We start from the raw sequence: 15,271 nt of genomic DNA, 5'->3' as shown, positions 1-15,271 counted from the left end.
TCGTCCGGAGCCTGTGCTCCACAACGGGAGAGGCCACAACAGTGAGAGGCCCGAGGGGCCCCCAAACCCAAAAAAAAAAAAAAAAAAAAGTAGGCTAGTATAATAATATAAACCCCTTGGCCTTTCTGCAACTGTCCTGCCAGCTCTTTACCCTCAGGTCCGAACTGGCTCAGCTGTAGCTCTTGGACCCCCTGCATGTAGGCTCAGGCATGTTCCAAATTGTGCCCGATACTGGCCCTGGGCGGGGGGACGAGGAACGACTGGATCATTTTCCAGCATTCTGTCCCTCTTGCTTGCTACTGGCTCTAACTGAGTTCTGACAGCATGGCACGTGCCATAAATTACAGTGACCTTTAAGAAAAGGGAACTTTTCAGCAATGTTGGTGGGAATGTAAGCTGGTGCAGCCACTATGGAAAAGTGTGGAGGTTCCTCAAAAAACTAAAAATAGTTGCCATATGATCCAGCAATCCCACTCCTGGGCATATATTTGGACATAACTCTAATTCAAAAAGATACATGCACCCCTATGTCCATAGCAGCACTATTTACAACAGCCAAGACAGTGAAGCAACCTAAGTGCCATAGACAGATGAATGGATAAAGAAGATGTGGTACATATATACAATGGACTATTACTCAGCCATAAAAAAGAATGAAATAATGCCATTTGTAGCAACATGGACGGACCTAGATGATCATACTAAGTGAAGAAAGTCAGACAGAGAACAACAAATAGCATACGATATCACTTATATGTGGTATCTAAAATAGGACACAAATGAACTCATCTATGAAACAGAAACAGTCACAGACATAGAGAACAGACTTGTGGTTGCCAAAGGGAAGGGGGTGGGGGAGGGAAGAATTGGGAGTTTGGGATGAGCAGATGCAAACTATTATATATAGAGTGGATAAACAACAAGGTCCTACTGTACAGCACAGAGAACTATATTCAATATCCTGTGACAAACCATAATGGAAAAGAATATGAAAAAGAATGTGTACAACTGAATCACTTTGCTGTACAGCAGAAATTAACACAACATTGTAAATCAACTATACTTCTATAAAAAAAAATAATTACAGTGACCCTTTAAAATCTAGCTTGGTCACTGCTTAATGGCTGGAAATAGGCTTAGTCCCAGTTTTAAGGTCACACTGTCCTAAACTGCAATCATTACACCATGTACCAAGTTGGGAACACCTGCACAGAGGAAAGCGTTCATTATGCAGTCGAGCACATTAATAAAAGGACACTTTTCCGAACAAAGTAAGGCAGGAGTTTCAGGTAAATTATGCTGATGTCTTTGATCATCTATGCATTCATTAGAAGGTTAAATACCTCATGGCTAATGGGCTCCGGGTTTCTAGCCACTGCTAAGAAATGGAAATTAAGTGCTGAGTTATATGATAGATGTATATATAATTATATATAAAAACACTCTCAAAGCTCAGTTTCTTCAACTAAAAATAAATAATATACACAATTTATTTACAGACGATGTAAGCAGTGGTCTCATCTTCACATGTCAACGGCAGCGAGGCTATACATTCGTTACCATGCTACCTCCTGTTGGAAAGTGAGATGCTTAGTCTAAGGGAATTTCCTAGACAGTGGAAATGATCACTTCAAAAGCAAGGCTCTTAAAAACGAATTCTAATCATTTTGTATGGAAATACATTTTCTTTTATCTCCTTAAACAGAGCATATCAAACAGAGTTTAACATTGTTACGAAAATTGTGTAACTGAAATAACATCAATAAAAACACTGTGCCATCCCGGTAACTATTTGCCTCAGCCTGTGACGGTTTTAGAGGGCAGGTCTTTTCTTCATCTGGGTCTGTCCCTCATGTCAGGCTCCCAGAAGCCTGCTCTCCTTGGTGTACTTACCAGCAGTTAACACAAGGTTCTCAGCCGGGGTGGCAATGCACTCAGATCCACAAACCACACACAGGCCGGCCAAGCAAATTTTTATCCATGTGGAAAGTCCATTTTTGCCACAAATTTATACTTTTACAATCATATCGACCTGAGCATGTCCTGCCATTTGGCTTAGAACGGACCCAACTTGCTGTGAATAACAGAGTTGTTGCGTTCCTGGAGCATCTGACAATTTTCCTCCTAAGTACACTATAGGGGTCAGGAAGTAAACTCGTCTTCCCAGATGCGGAGCACAGGAGGCCAAGGGGATGGTGCAGGCACCGTGGATGCTTTTACAGGAACAGAGAAACTGCTCATTTAAAGCTGCCCAAGCAATTACATGGTCATTATTTCCAACTTGTGTCTTGAGACAATTTTTTTTTTTTGTACTCTGCCACCAAAAATTATAACATGGAAAGTCTAGGAACTACTGGCAAGCAGCACGCTTGTTTATTTTCTGTGGGTTGGGAAATCAGGGCAGTAAGTTTTTGAGACCTGTGTGCAAGGTTAAGTATAAGCTCTGAGGGAAGCCAAGAGGGGGCTTATTTATTACACGTACTTGACTGCCAGGCTGGGAAAAGTACTTAAAATCATCTTTATTTACTTCTGGGTTCATTATTGCATTTTAGAAAGCTGAGGTTGCCTGAAAGCACATATTAGATAAGTGAGATGTCTGGAATATTGTCTTCAGCAAACAATCTCATGTCTTGCCTCATACAGAAAGCTTGGATGTACCAAATTTTCATAAAGTAAAACTCTTGGAAAGTAATACATCACTACATGGAAAACTTTAAATGTATTAAAGACACGTATCGGAAATCTTACTGGGCACAGCTGAATAAAGTAAGTGGTAAATACTGTGTTATTTCAATTTCAGCTCTCTAAGGAAGGGTTATTTCTAATTTTGCTCAGGATCTGTTTGACCACGTATGCATTTCTGAAACTACATTCCAAAAGGACTGACTGCCTTCCTGAATTGAGGATATCAGGATTCATCACAGCTCTCCTCGGCATGGAAGATTTAACAACAAATCACCACATGGATGCACTATGCCACGCAGTTGGGAAATTCTGCTCACTGAATTCTGCGTGAGAGATAGATAATCCCATGATCGCCCTCCAATGCATGCTTGTGTCAATTTAAAATGAACTCTTTTCTGGAGCAAATATTAGCTGCTTTTAGTAAGAAGCCAGTGTGTGCTACTGATAATTTTAAAGGGTTAAAAACGTTTTGCATTGACCATTTCAGTTACCGTGACATCTCAAGATTTGTAAATATCTCCTTATTCGTTTCCTAAAAGGCACATAAGGCTGGTCTGTAGGAAGTGTGAGCATGACTGACTGTTTTCCAGACATTCCTAAACATCTTTTCCTGAAGCCACTCATAAATGGAGTTATTTGGGCCGAACTTTATCTGTCCCATGGGTTTCTTTTTAAGATTCTTTGGGAGGACGGCTCCAGTGCCTTGGCCTGTAGTCCCTTTGATTTGGAGGAGGCTAATTCTTACTCTGAGCTACCGTTCGTTGAGTATGTCTGCTGCTCCAAAATCAACATACCAACTGGACACGCCTGACTTTAAATTCACACACAATGAAGGACAATGCTTTCTGCTGATTCTCGATCCTGAGGGCGTTCTGTGGGATTCTTAAGAACTCAGCCTAGAAGACTCGTGCCCAGGACTTCCATCCTTCAGTTTATACTCTGCTCACTCCAAATCCTCTTTTTTTTTTTTTCCCCAGAATCCTCTTCTTTAGTGTTCACTTTGACCTTCAACTTCACACTTGCTCACCTCCAACTAGAGGGTTCCAATGACAGTTCTGGCCCAGCCTCTCACTTCCTCATCCCGCCCCCAGGGGACCCTGCCTCTGTTCTCTGGCTGACACAGCCCCCCCTTCCTCAGGACTCCAGGGCAGACTCTGTCCCTTGGCCAGTGACAAAAAGAAAGTCTGGAGAAGACACTCTCCCTTGCATTTCATTTCTGACAGGGAGGCAAGACCTGCTCCGATTTTTGAACCTCATCCTTCATATGAAAAATAACAAAAACAATGTGAAGGGTATTAAGGTTTAGCATTTAGTTAAGGGTATTCTCTGCAGATTCACAAAAGCTTTGCAAGCGAGGTATTACGTTCTCTTCTAAAATTCCTAATGGCGTCCCGTGTACAGCATTTAAATGTTGCGTCTATGGTTTCTACAAAGGAGTGCGTACCTATTATCTACGTGGAGGAAAACTTTTCTTGATATATTAAAGCATACAACTGCAACCAACTAACATTTTTATTTATTCAACTTATAAATTAAAAAAATTCTCGGACTAATTTGACAGAACCTGTTCATTTGGAGCGTCTGTGTTCCGGTTCTGTGCTTTAAGTACTAGGTGATAGCAAATCATAATGCACTTTCAAAACAAAATATCTTAACTTTTTCTTCTTTTCTTTCTTTTTTCTTTTCTTTACAAAATCATATTCTTTGTTACTTGTTCACCTCCAGAGAAATGCTTACAAACATTTTAGACACTTGAGACCATACTACTGCAAGAGGGTAGAAACATTTATTGTAGCAGAATACTAAAGTAATTCACTCATAAGTGTGTTATTCCCCTTATTTTATTGCAGCAACTTCTGATTCTTCAGTATAAAGAGAAATCAAAAGGGAAAATCTCTACGGTCTTGGGTTAAGAAGTGTGCTGGGATCTGGTGACCTAAACCGTATGTACAGGATATAAACATATTTATACTTCATATGTACACAGTTAATGGTTATCTAGTCATTATAAATAGTAGGCTTAACTTAGAGTCTACAAAAATAATGATTTTAGATGGGCACATGCAAACCAGTACACATAAACTTATTTGTAAAACACATCTCTATGCTTTTCTTTTTTGCTTTTAAATATAAATGTTGCCACTTCACCATCAGCTAAATGATTTAAATGCAAATCCCGAAGTCCCCAACGAAAAGTATAAAATCTGCTTCTCTCCACAGAGGCACCCTGCTTTCAAGTGTTGTTCACCTATTAGTAAAGTCGAGATAATTTTGTCACATATGAATGACGGGTACAGACCCCATTTTCTCGGATTTAAGACAGTCCTCCAGAGTAAAAGCTTCCTTCGCTCCATTATACAAAAAATCTTGCAGACAGTAGATATTTGTTAAAATGTCACCTTGGCTTTTACATACTCATCCAAATGGAACAAGTGAAGCCTCCGCCCACTGCCCTGAGCCTGCGCCCTGGGACAGCGCGGCAAAGCCCTAAGCCTACTGGTTCGCGGCACCGTCAGCAAAGGCCGGTGACTGGGGGGGCACAAAAGGCTCATCCTGCTTCTGGTCCTCCTTCGCGCTGGCCGCTTGGTCCGTGATGCAGGAGAAGGACATCTGGTCGTGCTCTATGATGTGTACTTGATCCTCCTCCTTGTCTTTCTTCACATAGAACATTTTTCTGAACTTCCTCAGCTCGTGGAGCTCACAGAAGGTTTCCAGAACCACCAACATGGCAATAAGACCGAGAAGCAGGTAACCTGTGCGAGAGAAATGACAGCGTCTCAGTGCGATCAAGCCACCATATGCAAGACGCAACCTATCTGCTGATGAATAAACCCATTGCCACTTCTATAATTTCTAGGGATGTTTTGAATTCCACGGCTCAAAGAGGGATGACCCAGAGAAAAATGGAGAATGACTTAACCTCCTAGACCTAAACAGACGTTTCTCCAGAGAAGGCATACAGATGGCCAACAGGCACATGAAAAGATGCTCAATATCACTAATTATTAGAGAAATGCAAGTCAACACTACCGTGTGGTATCACCTCACACCAGTCAGATGGCCATGATTAAAAAATCTACAGATAACGGGCTTCCCTGGTGGCACAGTGGTTGGGAGTCTGCCTGCTGATGCAGGGGACGCGGGTTCGTGCCCCGGTCCGGGAGGATCCCGCATGCCGCGGAGTGGCTGGGCCCGTGAGCCATGGCCGCTGAGCCTGCGCGTCCAGAGCCTGTGCTCCGCAGCGGGAGAGGCCACAACAGTGAGAGGCCCGTGTACCGCAAAAAAAAAAAAAAAAAATCTACAGATAACAAATGCTGGAGAGGGTGTGGAGAAAAGGGACCCTCTTACACTGTTGGTGGGGATGTAGATTGGTACAGCCACTATGGAGAACAGTATGGAGGTTCCTCAGAAAACTAAAAATAGAGCCACCATACGATCCTGCAATCCCACTCCTGGGCATATATCCAGAGAAAACTCTAATTCCAAAAGATGCATGCACCCCAATGTTTATAGCAGAACTATTTACAATAGCCAAGACATGGAAGTAACCTAAGTGTCCACCAACAGGTGAATGGATAAAGATGTGGTACATATGTACAATGGAATATTACTCAGCTATAAAAAAGAATGAAATAATGCCATTTGCAGCAACAAGGATAGACCCAGAGATTATCAAACTAAGTGAAGTAAGTCAGAAAGAGAAAGACAAATACCATATGATGTCACTCATATGTGGAATCTAAAATGCGACACAAATAAACTTATCTATGAAACAGAGACAGACTCAGACACAGAGGAAAGACTTCTTCTGGTTGCCAAGGGGGAGGGATGGATTAGGAGTTTGGGGTTAGCAGATGCAAACTATTATATATAAGATGGATAAACAACAAGGTCCTACTGTACAGCACAGGGAACTCTGTTCAACATCCTGTGTTAAACCATAATGGAAAAGAATATGAAAAAGAATGTATATCTGTATAGCTGACTCACTTTGCTGTACAGCAGAAATTAACACAACATTGTAAATCAACTATATACTTCAATAAAATTAAAAAAAGAATGACTTAACCTTCTACAAACCTGGATGATTCAGAATCACATGGTGTGATTTTGGGAAAAAAAGAAGTTGGGGCTGATGAGGCATTGTTAAAGGGAGATAACACACTGTACTCACCCAAGGGCAACCTCCCCTCCACTGTATAATCAGTGCTTCTCAAAAAGCCAGTGACATTTCGGAAGAGTTTCTGATGTATCAGGAGTGCTTGGAACAAAGCTTGCCACCCTTTTCAGCACTCAATGCTTTTAGCAGTAGAAATTACAGTTTAAGCTAGATGAAAATTCCCTTAAGAATGGACGTGGAGGGACTTCCCTGGTGGCGCAGTGGTTAAAAAAACTCCACGCTCCCAATGCAGGGGGCCCGGGTTCAGTCACTGGTGAGGGAACTAAATCCCACATGCCGCAACCAAGAGTTCGCATGCCGCAACCAAGGAGCCCGCCTGCTGCAACTAAGACCCAGTGTAACCAAATAAATAAATAAATATTAAAAAAAAAAAAAAAAAAAGGAACGGATGCGGATATTTACAAGGTCTTTGGGTGTGGTTATTTACACTTTCACCCGGGCCGCTAGCAAACTAAGCTTTCCATTATGTGATCAGTCATTTCTGGGGCACACGGACCATTCATCAAATAACTCCATGTTTCTTACTCCCAAATGAAAGATAACCTGTTGCTTCAGGTAAAGTGCTATTCCTTGGAATCCGTGATAGGAAAACGGTAATTTTAAGTCAATTCCAGGGCATTTAAAATCAGTTTTCAGAAAAAAAAAGTTTTTCATCAAGGAAAGGAACAAAAACACGAAAATGAAAACTCAAAGAGCAACAAAAATCCCAGTTTCATGACCCAAAATGGTAAAACGTTTGAGGAATATTTTCAGAAAATAAATGAGCCAGGGAAGCCAGAATCGGTAGCGTAATAGGAACAAGGAGGCCGATTATGTCAAGAACGCAAAGTGACAGTTTTCCAGTATCTTTAGAATTTGGTTATTAGGTTTTGTTAATAAGATATAGCATAGTTTAGAAATAGCAATGACATTGTTAGTAGAATAACGGCAAATCTCCTTTTCCTTTATCCATTATGTAGTCAAACTCTTGAGTGCTGACAAAAATAGCCATGATGTTTCAGACAAAAGCTGCGGGACTTCAGCCTATCCACAAACTAATATACCTTTGGAACGCTCATTTGCTCCACCTAGCACATGCACGATTCAGAGTGTCGAAAAAAACTACAATTCACATGGAAACAAGCCTTAAAACGTTCTGTAAGGATTTAGTACTACATGAAAAACTGAGGATATCAAACTGTTGGGCAAAATTTATGAGCAAACAATCAGCACAAGAGAATAGAGGTAGTCACCTCTATTCATAATTAACTACAGAAACAAATTCAACATCTCTTAAGGCATGAAAAAATTAAATTCAGATAAGGAGGTCAACATTTTACCCTAATGCAAGACAGGAAAGTCTTGCATTAGGTAATTCTGGTGATACTGTAAACTCATAAGGCCATTTGGAAAGCACTGGGTCAACATGATCTATGAGTCACCAAAGGGCATGTTCACGTTGGGTCAGCCAGCCCACTTCCTGGAAAGATAACAAAGTAGAAAAACATGTAAACATACAAAAGTATTTACTGCAGTATTATTTATAATGCCCCCCAACTGGAAGCAATCTAAATATTTGATGGAGGGCTTCCCTGGTGGCACAGTGGTTAAGAACCTGCCTGCCAATGCAAGGGACACGGGTTTGAGCCCAGGCCCGGGAAGATCCCACATGCTGCAGAGCAACTAAGCCGGTGCACCACAGCTACTGAGCCTGAACTCTAGAGCCCGCGTGTCACAACTACTGAAGCCTGTGCGCCTAGAGCCCGTGCTCCGCAACAAGAGAAGCCACCGCAATGAGAAGCCCGTGCACCGCAACGAAGAGTAGCCCCCGCTCACCGCAACTAGAGAAAGCCCACGCGCAGCAACGAAGACCCAACACAGCCAAAAATAAATAAATAAATTTATTTTAAAAAATAATAAATAAACAAACAAACAAATATTTGATCGAAGCAGGACTAGATGATGGTATAGGCACCCGATAAAATATTATGCGGATATTAAAGATAAATATGGTAACTAGAGGAAATGTGCAATCACCCCTGTAACCATTTGGTAAATATTTATGGAACTTCTATGGTAGCCAGACACTGTTGAAAGCACTGGGTGTTTATTAGTGAAGCCTTTGTCCTGAGTGAGCATGGTTTCATAGAAAAGCTAAAATACATACAGTTCAACTAAGCATTTTGTCATGTTAAGACTACAGGATAGGGCCAGGCCAGAACATCGGGCTGCCTGAGTATGTACTGTGATTTCCTAGAAGACATGGCATGAGCTGAGTCTTGAAAACTTCCTGAGAAGGCAGAAATGAAAACTATACGTACAGGGGATGGTGGTGGTGAGATGAACTGGGAGACTGGGATTGACATATACACACTAATATGTATAAAATCGAGAACCAATAAGAACCTGCTGAATTAAAACATTAAATTCAATTAAATTCAAAAACAAAAGAAAACTGTACATACAGTATGTGTAATTCTACACATTGTGAAAAGACAGGAAACAGACACACAAAAATAAATAGTTTCTTGCCAATGGGTTTCTAAGTTTTCCATGACACTATATTGAATTTTTAAAATATTGTTTAAGTTATGTCACTGGCCATCTGAATTTTACGCCTATTTTCCACATTTAAAATTCTGAAAGCAGCAAACATATTCTAACTTCTTCAAAAAAGAACCAGATGGACAAATGAGATAAGCAACTGGTTTACGATTTTCCTGGTAAATGAAAGAATATGATGGATTGTTAACAGGCTACATCCTAGTCCTGGTTTTCTTGGGCTTAAAATAGTTAATAAAGTAGTGCAATTTTTTTAAATCAAAAGTTGATTATCGGGGCTTCCCTGGCGGCGCAGTGGTTGAGAGTCCACCTGCCAATGCAGAGGACACGGGTTCGTGCCCCGGTCCGGGAAGATCCCACATGCTGCGGAGCGGCTGGGCCCGTGAGCCATGGCCACTGAGCCTGCGCGTCTGGAGCCTGTGCTCCGCCAACGGGAGAGGCCACAACAGTGAGAGGCCCGTGTACCGCAAAAAAAAAAAAAAAGTTGATTATCAAGTTATTCTGTGTGCTGCATTCTTATGCTGTCATTTATAGTGTCTGTTACATTACTGGTAAGAAATTGATGGGTACTTTTAAGGTGCCTGGGAAAAAATAATTCTCAGTAATAAGACTTTTGCTTAAAGCATTTTGAAAGGAATCATGATGAAATGAAAGTTACGGGAAGGTGGCAAAATGGAAAACTTATCCATGGAAAGCAGTCAGGGCTCTGATGAGCAGCTCTCCACGAGTGGGTGAGGTGGAGCTTGGAAGTGCCAACAGAGCCCCGGCGGGGGCAGAGTCCGTGAACCCCAATACTCACACGTGATCCCAATCTTGTAGAGCTCCCTGAATTTTTGATTATAGCCCTCTCCGGGAACATAATCCCCGAGGCCAATGGTGCTCAGGGAAATGAAGCAAAAATAAAAGGATTCCAGGAAGTTCCAGTCATCCTCTAGGAGGGAGAACACCGCGGCCGGGATGAAGAAGAAACAGGACACAGTGATCACACCGAGGAGGACAGCGTGGACGATGGCCACCGCCTGCTTGGAGAAGCCCCAGCGGACGTGGAAGTAGAGGACTGGCCTGCGGGTGACATGGATGGTGACACGCTGGACCACTGCCGTCAGGAACAGGAGGGTGAAAGGGATGCCGATGACCGAGTAGATGATGCAGAAGGCCTTGCCCCCGTCGGACAGGGGCACAGTGTGGCCATAACCTGAAAGGGGAAGAGGTGGAAAACACCTTATAAATAACACACGCCTGCCGTCCAGCCGTCCTCCCCTCCCACCCAGGAGATGAGCCAGACGAAATCTACGTTGCTGCTTCAAAGGCTCTATCCTGTTACTGCAGTAAGATTCAACAGTGGGTGCCACACATTTGGGAAGTCCATCACTCTGGATCAGATCTACCCAGCTCTTCCCGACGCATCCAAGCCTGGTTTTGAGGTCACTGTTAGGCTGAAATAGAAGCTTTGTGCGCGAGGGAGCTAACACTTCGTTGTCTTAGGCCATCATGGAAAATATACCCTCCTGCCAGGAGGGTGTACCCCTCCCCACTCCGCTCCCCCCAACCCTCCCCAGGAGCCTCATTAGGATCCAAAGCCAGGACAAGCTTGCTCCAAAACACTAGAACCAGGCAGATGATGGTACAGTGGGAAGATGGGGAAGACTCAGTGAGGATACAGACATCAAAAAACAGGAAGATAAACGAAGATTAAAGCACACCAAGTCACAGGGCTGAGTGCTTCTTTTCAAATATTTTGTTCGATGATCTGGTTAAACGGCACATCCAGAAACTGTTAACATTTTTTCCGTCTTGTCATCTCTGTAGGTTCCAAGATGCCATATATTCCACAAAACAGACATAAAAAAAAAACCCACACGTTAGGGTCAGTGGTCAAAACCTATGTCTCTGATTTTCCACTAGGTTTCAGTCATTCCCAAATCAAGCCAGTCAAGAGACTTCATCCGACAAATGCCTGCAAGAGAGAAGCCAACGGACTGTTTTTAAAATCTCACAAGCCCTGGGGCTTCCCTGGTGGCGCAGTGGTTGACAGTCCGCCTGCTGATGCAGGGGACGCGGGTTCGTGCCCCGGTCCGGGAAGATCCCACATGCCGCAGAGCGGCAGGGCCCGTGAGCCATGGCCGCTGAGCCTGCACGTCCGGAGCCTGTGGGAGAGGCCACGACAGTGAGAGGCCCGCGTACCGCAAAAAAAAAAAAAAAAAAAAAAAAAAAAAATCTCACAAGCCCTTCATCCTGAAAGGATGCACATGTCTGAACAAGTCTGTCCAGGAAAAAGCCAACTAAATGCATTTTTTTGGGTGAAATCAGCTTCTGAAAAAAAACCCCTCACTCATGGGGTTATTATTGAAAAGTGGCTTCAAAATCTGATTTCTAAAATATATCCTGCTTAGAAATAACTCTGAAAAACCTTCAGCTTCAGATCTCCTGATTCTCTGCTTTATACCAATTTCCGGGGGTAGCGGGGGCGGCCCAGGGCTATGTGGCCACCAAGAAGCTGCCCCAGTTACTCCTGTGCCTGGCCTCAGCACGACAGTCAAGGTGGTTTATCCCAGAAGGTTATGAACGAATAGGGAGTCCCAGCAATCTACTGAAATTGTATCCACTTGAACATGTCTCCACACCCGTGCATTTTCTGTAAAGAGATGCCAGAGCTCAGACACTCAGAGGATTGAGAACCACTGTGCTGAGCATCGGGTCCTGAACCCATCTGGTCCTCGCACACCTAGCTGCTCCTGGAATGCTTCAGCTGATTCCGGGCATGGTTAAAGAGGGAGATGAGTCAGTTAGGGTTTCCAGAGGGTAACATGAAGGATGGAGAAAGCCTGTCAAATTCTGTTCATGCAAAAAAAGGAAGCAGCAGAAATGTGAACGCCTCACTTTTGAGGAAAAACACATTACAGAGGAATCAGACTTTATAAGTAAAGCAGCCCGTATCACAGAAGACAGGAGCCAATCAGAGCCATGCCAGGCATTAAGGAGGAAGGATATTTTCATGGTCAGAGATCTGGAAACAGAATCTGATAATGGAATCTTATTTAACACAACAAAGCCGACTGGAAAGTGATTCACAAATTTGGTAATGAGCCTCTGACCAAAAGTATCAGGAGACAACAGGGGATCAAGCAGAGACTCTAAGGGATGGATTGACTTTGGCAGGAATTGTGTAGAGAAAACATAAGATTAGCTGAATTTGTTAGACTACGTAAAAGTCTTGAAGCCATGATTTTATTACTGTTTGGTAGCATTGCTATGAATTATCTTCACTAAAAGTGTAACACACCTATATCACATAGCCCACCTCTTCTGTAGCATCTGTTCCAATAAACTACACGCTTTCAGTACTAGTAGAAAAAAAAATTAATTTCTAGTTTTAAAATACTTTAGGCTACAGTTTTTACTCTCCAATGATAATAGCTCTTTTTATTAGAATCTTAACTAAACTTCCATTTACTAAAATGTTATCTCCAAGCCATAGAGATAATCATTACAAGACTCTAGGATGGCTGTCTGCAGTAATGCTTTTTTTTTTTTTGGTCAGTAATGTGTTCCCACTAAGAGATTAAAAATCACTAAAGTGTAGATGCCTCTTGAAAGCCAGTTTCTCCTTCTGATGTTTGCATAAATACTTTTTGTTAGTGGAAAGTACACTGTAAAATTTATATCTCATCTGCAGTCTCTACACTTTCAGTGCTCTACTGAGTACACAGCAATTCTTTTGCAGTAGACAGCTGAATGCACCAGACAGAAACCTTCAGTCCTAGTGAATTATAATGAAGAAGTGAATAATTTACTCAAGTTCAGTCAACTGACTCCCCAGATAAATCGCAAAGCAAAGCTCATATTTTTATCTCAGAAACACATTAAAATCCTTTACAAACTAGGAAGGATTTAGCAAAATGTTAATACCTTACTTATTTGGTGTTCCTTAAATTTTTCTAAGGCTATGCATATAATTTTGGGGCCCAAAAGATTGAGCATGGCAAAGTCTACTGGAAAAACGAACTTCAAAAACTTAGGACCCAGGGACGTCCCTGGTGGCGCAGTGGTTAAGAATCCGCCTGCCAATGCAGAGGACACGGGTTCAATTCCTGGTCCAGGAAGATCCCACATGCCGCGGAGCAACAAAGCCCGTGAGCCACAACTACTGAGCCTGCATGCCACAACTACTGAAGCCCGCGTGCCACAACTACAGAGCCCATGAGCCACAACTACTGAGCCCACGCTCCGCAACAAAAGAAGCCACCGCAGTGAGAAGGCCACGCACCACAACAGAGTAGCTCCCACTCGCCGCAACTAGAGAAAGTCCGCGCACAGCAACAAAGACCCAACACAGCCAAACATAAATAAATAAATAATATAATATAATATTATATATATATATATTTAAACATCAAAAACAAAAACTTAGGATCCAGAGACGAAACTAGGATGTACAAATGTTCTTATAGAGTAGCCTCCTATCCCACAATTGCTGGGTTTTCTGTTCTGATTCTGCACCTGTAGGGCAGGTAGGAGGATATGTATCATGCGGGTGAGGGTGTAGGGGGCGCATCACACCGATGACAGTCTCCCAAGAAATCTGGCTTCCCAATCTGTCACTCTAACTAAACAGCCCTGACACGAGGCTAGCCAACATCCAATCTGGAGCCATGCCATGCTGGACACGGGCCTTCTAGTTTTTCTTGTATTTACATCCTCCTGAATGAGATCCAAGAGAACCTCTGCGGGCTCCTATTCCGTCCATCACAGCAAGTCACAAATGTGCAATTTCTTCACATGTACCTGATGCTTTTGAGAGAAGTGCCGCTCACCACTACCTCTTGTGGTGACCCTGCTTATATAAAAAAATACTCTTGGGAATTCCCTGGTAGTCCAGTGGTTAGCAGTTCGAGCTCTCACTGCTGAGGGTCCGGGTTCAATCCCTGGTTGGGGAACTAAAATCCCACAAGACATGTGGCACGGCCAAAAAAAAAAAAACAAACCTCTCATTTATTCATACTATTTAATATAACACGGTACGATGTATGCATTTTCCATTAAGTTTGCTTGACACATGCTAAAAAAAAAGTTACACAAGAATAATCTCCAGCTCGGAAGTCAACCCTAGGAGAAAGTCTGAAATAGGTCGCCAACGCTTCGTCTTCCGTAAAAGAGACTTTCATTTGCAATCCTGGATTTCAGCTTCTTTGTATCTCTTTCCCACTAGATTGTGAGGCCCCTGAGTGGGAGATCACATCCTCCTCCACTGTGAATCTCTCCCTGTTCCCCGAAAAGTGCTGGTCAATCCACGGAGGCAAGTAACAGCGGGGCTGTGACCGCAAATTCAGGAGGGCTACAAACTCACTGTACAGCAATGAAGAGGCTTCATTCAGGTCAAGTTGCCTTGTCCTGCCACTTGAATCTTATCTTTCACTTGAAATTCGTTTTTGTTCCACAGTTTCCATAAGTGGTTTATTTCTAGATACCCTGCATACAACAGGTCTTCAAAATTCCTGTTTTACAGCAATCCTTTTTAAAGACCCGCATATGCGTAAACTCTGTTCAACCCTCCCACCCAGGCCATATACACAACAGGGAACGTACAACTTGTGTTACTTTGCTTATAAAAGGAAGTGTGTTTACCAGGGAGAGAGACTCAAGGGAGGTCTAAAGCAGACCCAGTAGAAACAGTGGCAAAGGTGGAAAGTGGGCTACACTCAACACATGCGATGAAGGAGGCACAGATGGTAAGAGGTATCAGACGTAAGACGTCTTGGGAGGGGCAAGTGCTTTTTTCAGTATCGCTTCTGCTGTCCCATTCCTTCAATCCTTTTCTAAACACTTTGCCTGCTTCTACTCAATCACGATGGCTTCACATCCAAA

General features: G+C 42.8%; 1 protein-coding gene across 1 annotated transcript in view; it reads right to left on the bottom strand.

The window, feature by feature from the left end:
- Positions 1 to 4,453: 4,453 nt before the first annotated feature.
- Positions 4,454 to 15,271, bottom strand: part of KCNK1 (potassium two pore domain channel subfamily K member 1) — a 57,093-nt gene continuing 46,275 nt past the window's right edge. The window contains exons 2-3 of the mRNA XM_007466994.1: positions 10,206 to 10,601; positions 4,454 to 5,438 (exon numbers count right to left, since the gene is read on the bottom strand). Coding sequence (XP_007467056.1) covers positions 5,179 to 5,438; positions 10,206 to 10,601 — 656 coding nt within the window. The 3' untranslated portion in view covers positions 4,454 to 5,178. The remainder of the gene's footprint in view (positions 5,439 to 10,205; positions 10,602 to 15,271) is intronic.

This window comes from Lipotes vexillifer, unplaced genomic scaffold (assembly GCF_000442215.2).
Source record: "Lipotes vexillifer unplaced genomic scaffold, Lipotes_vexillifer_v1.1 scaffold410, whole genome shotgun sequence".
Lineage (NCBI taxonomy): Eukaryota > Metazoa > Chordata > Mammalia > Artiodactyla > Lipotidae > Lipotes > Lipotes vexillifer.
Note: the sequence above shows the minus strand (reverse complement) of the source record. Positions and strands in the feature narration are given on the sequence as shown.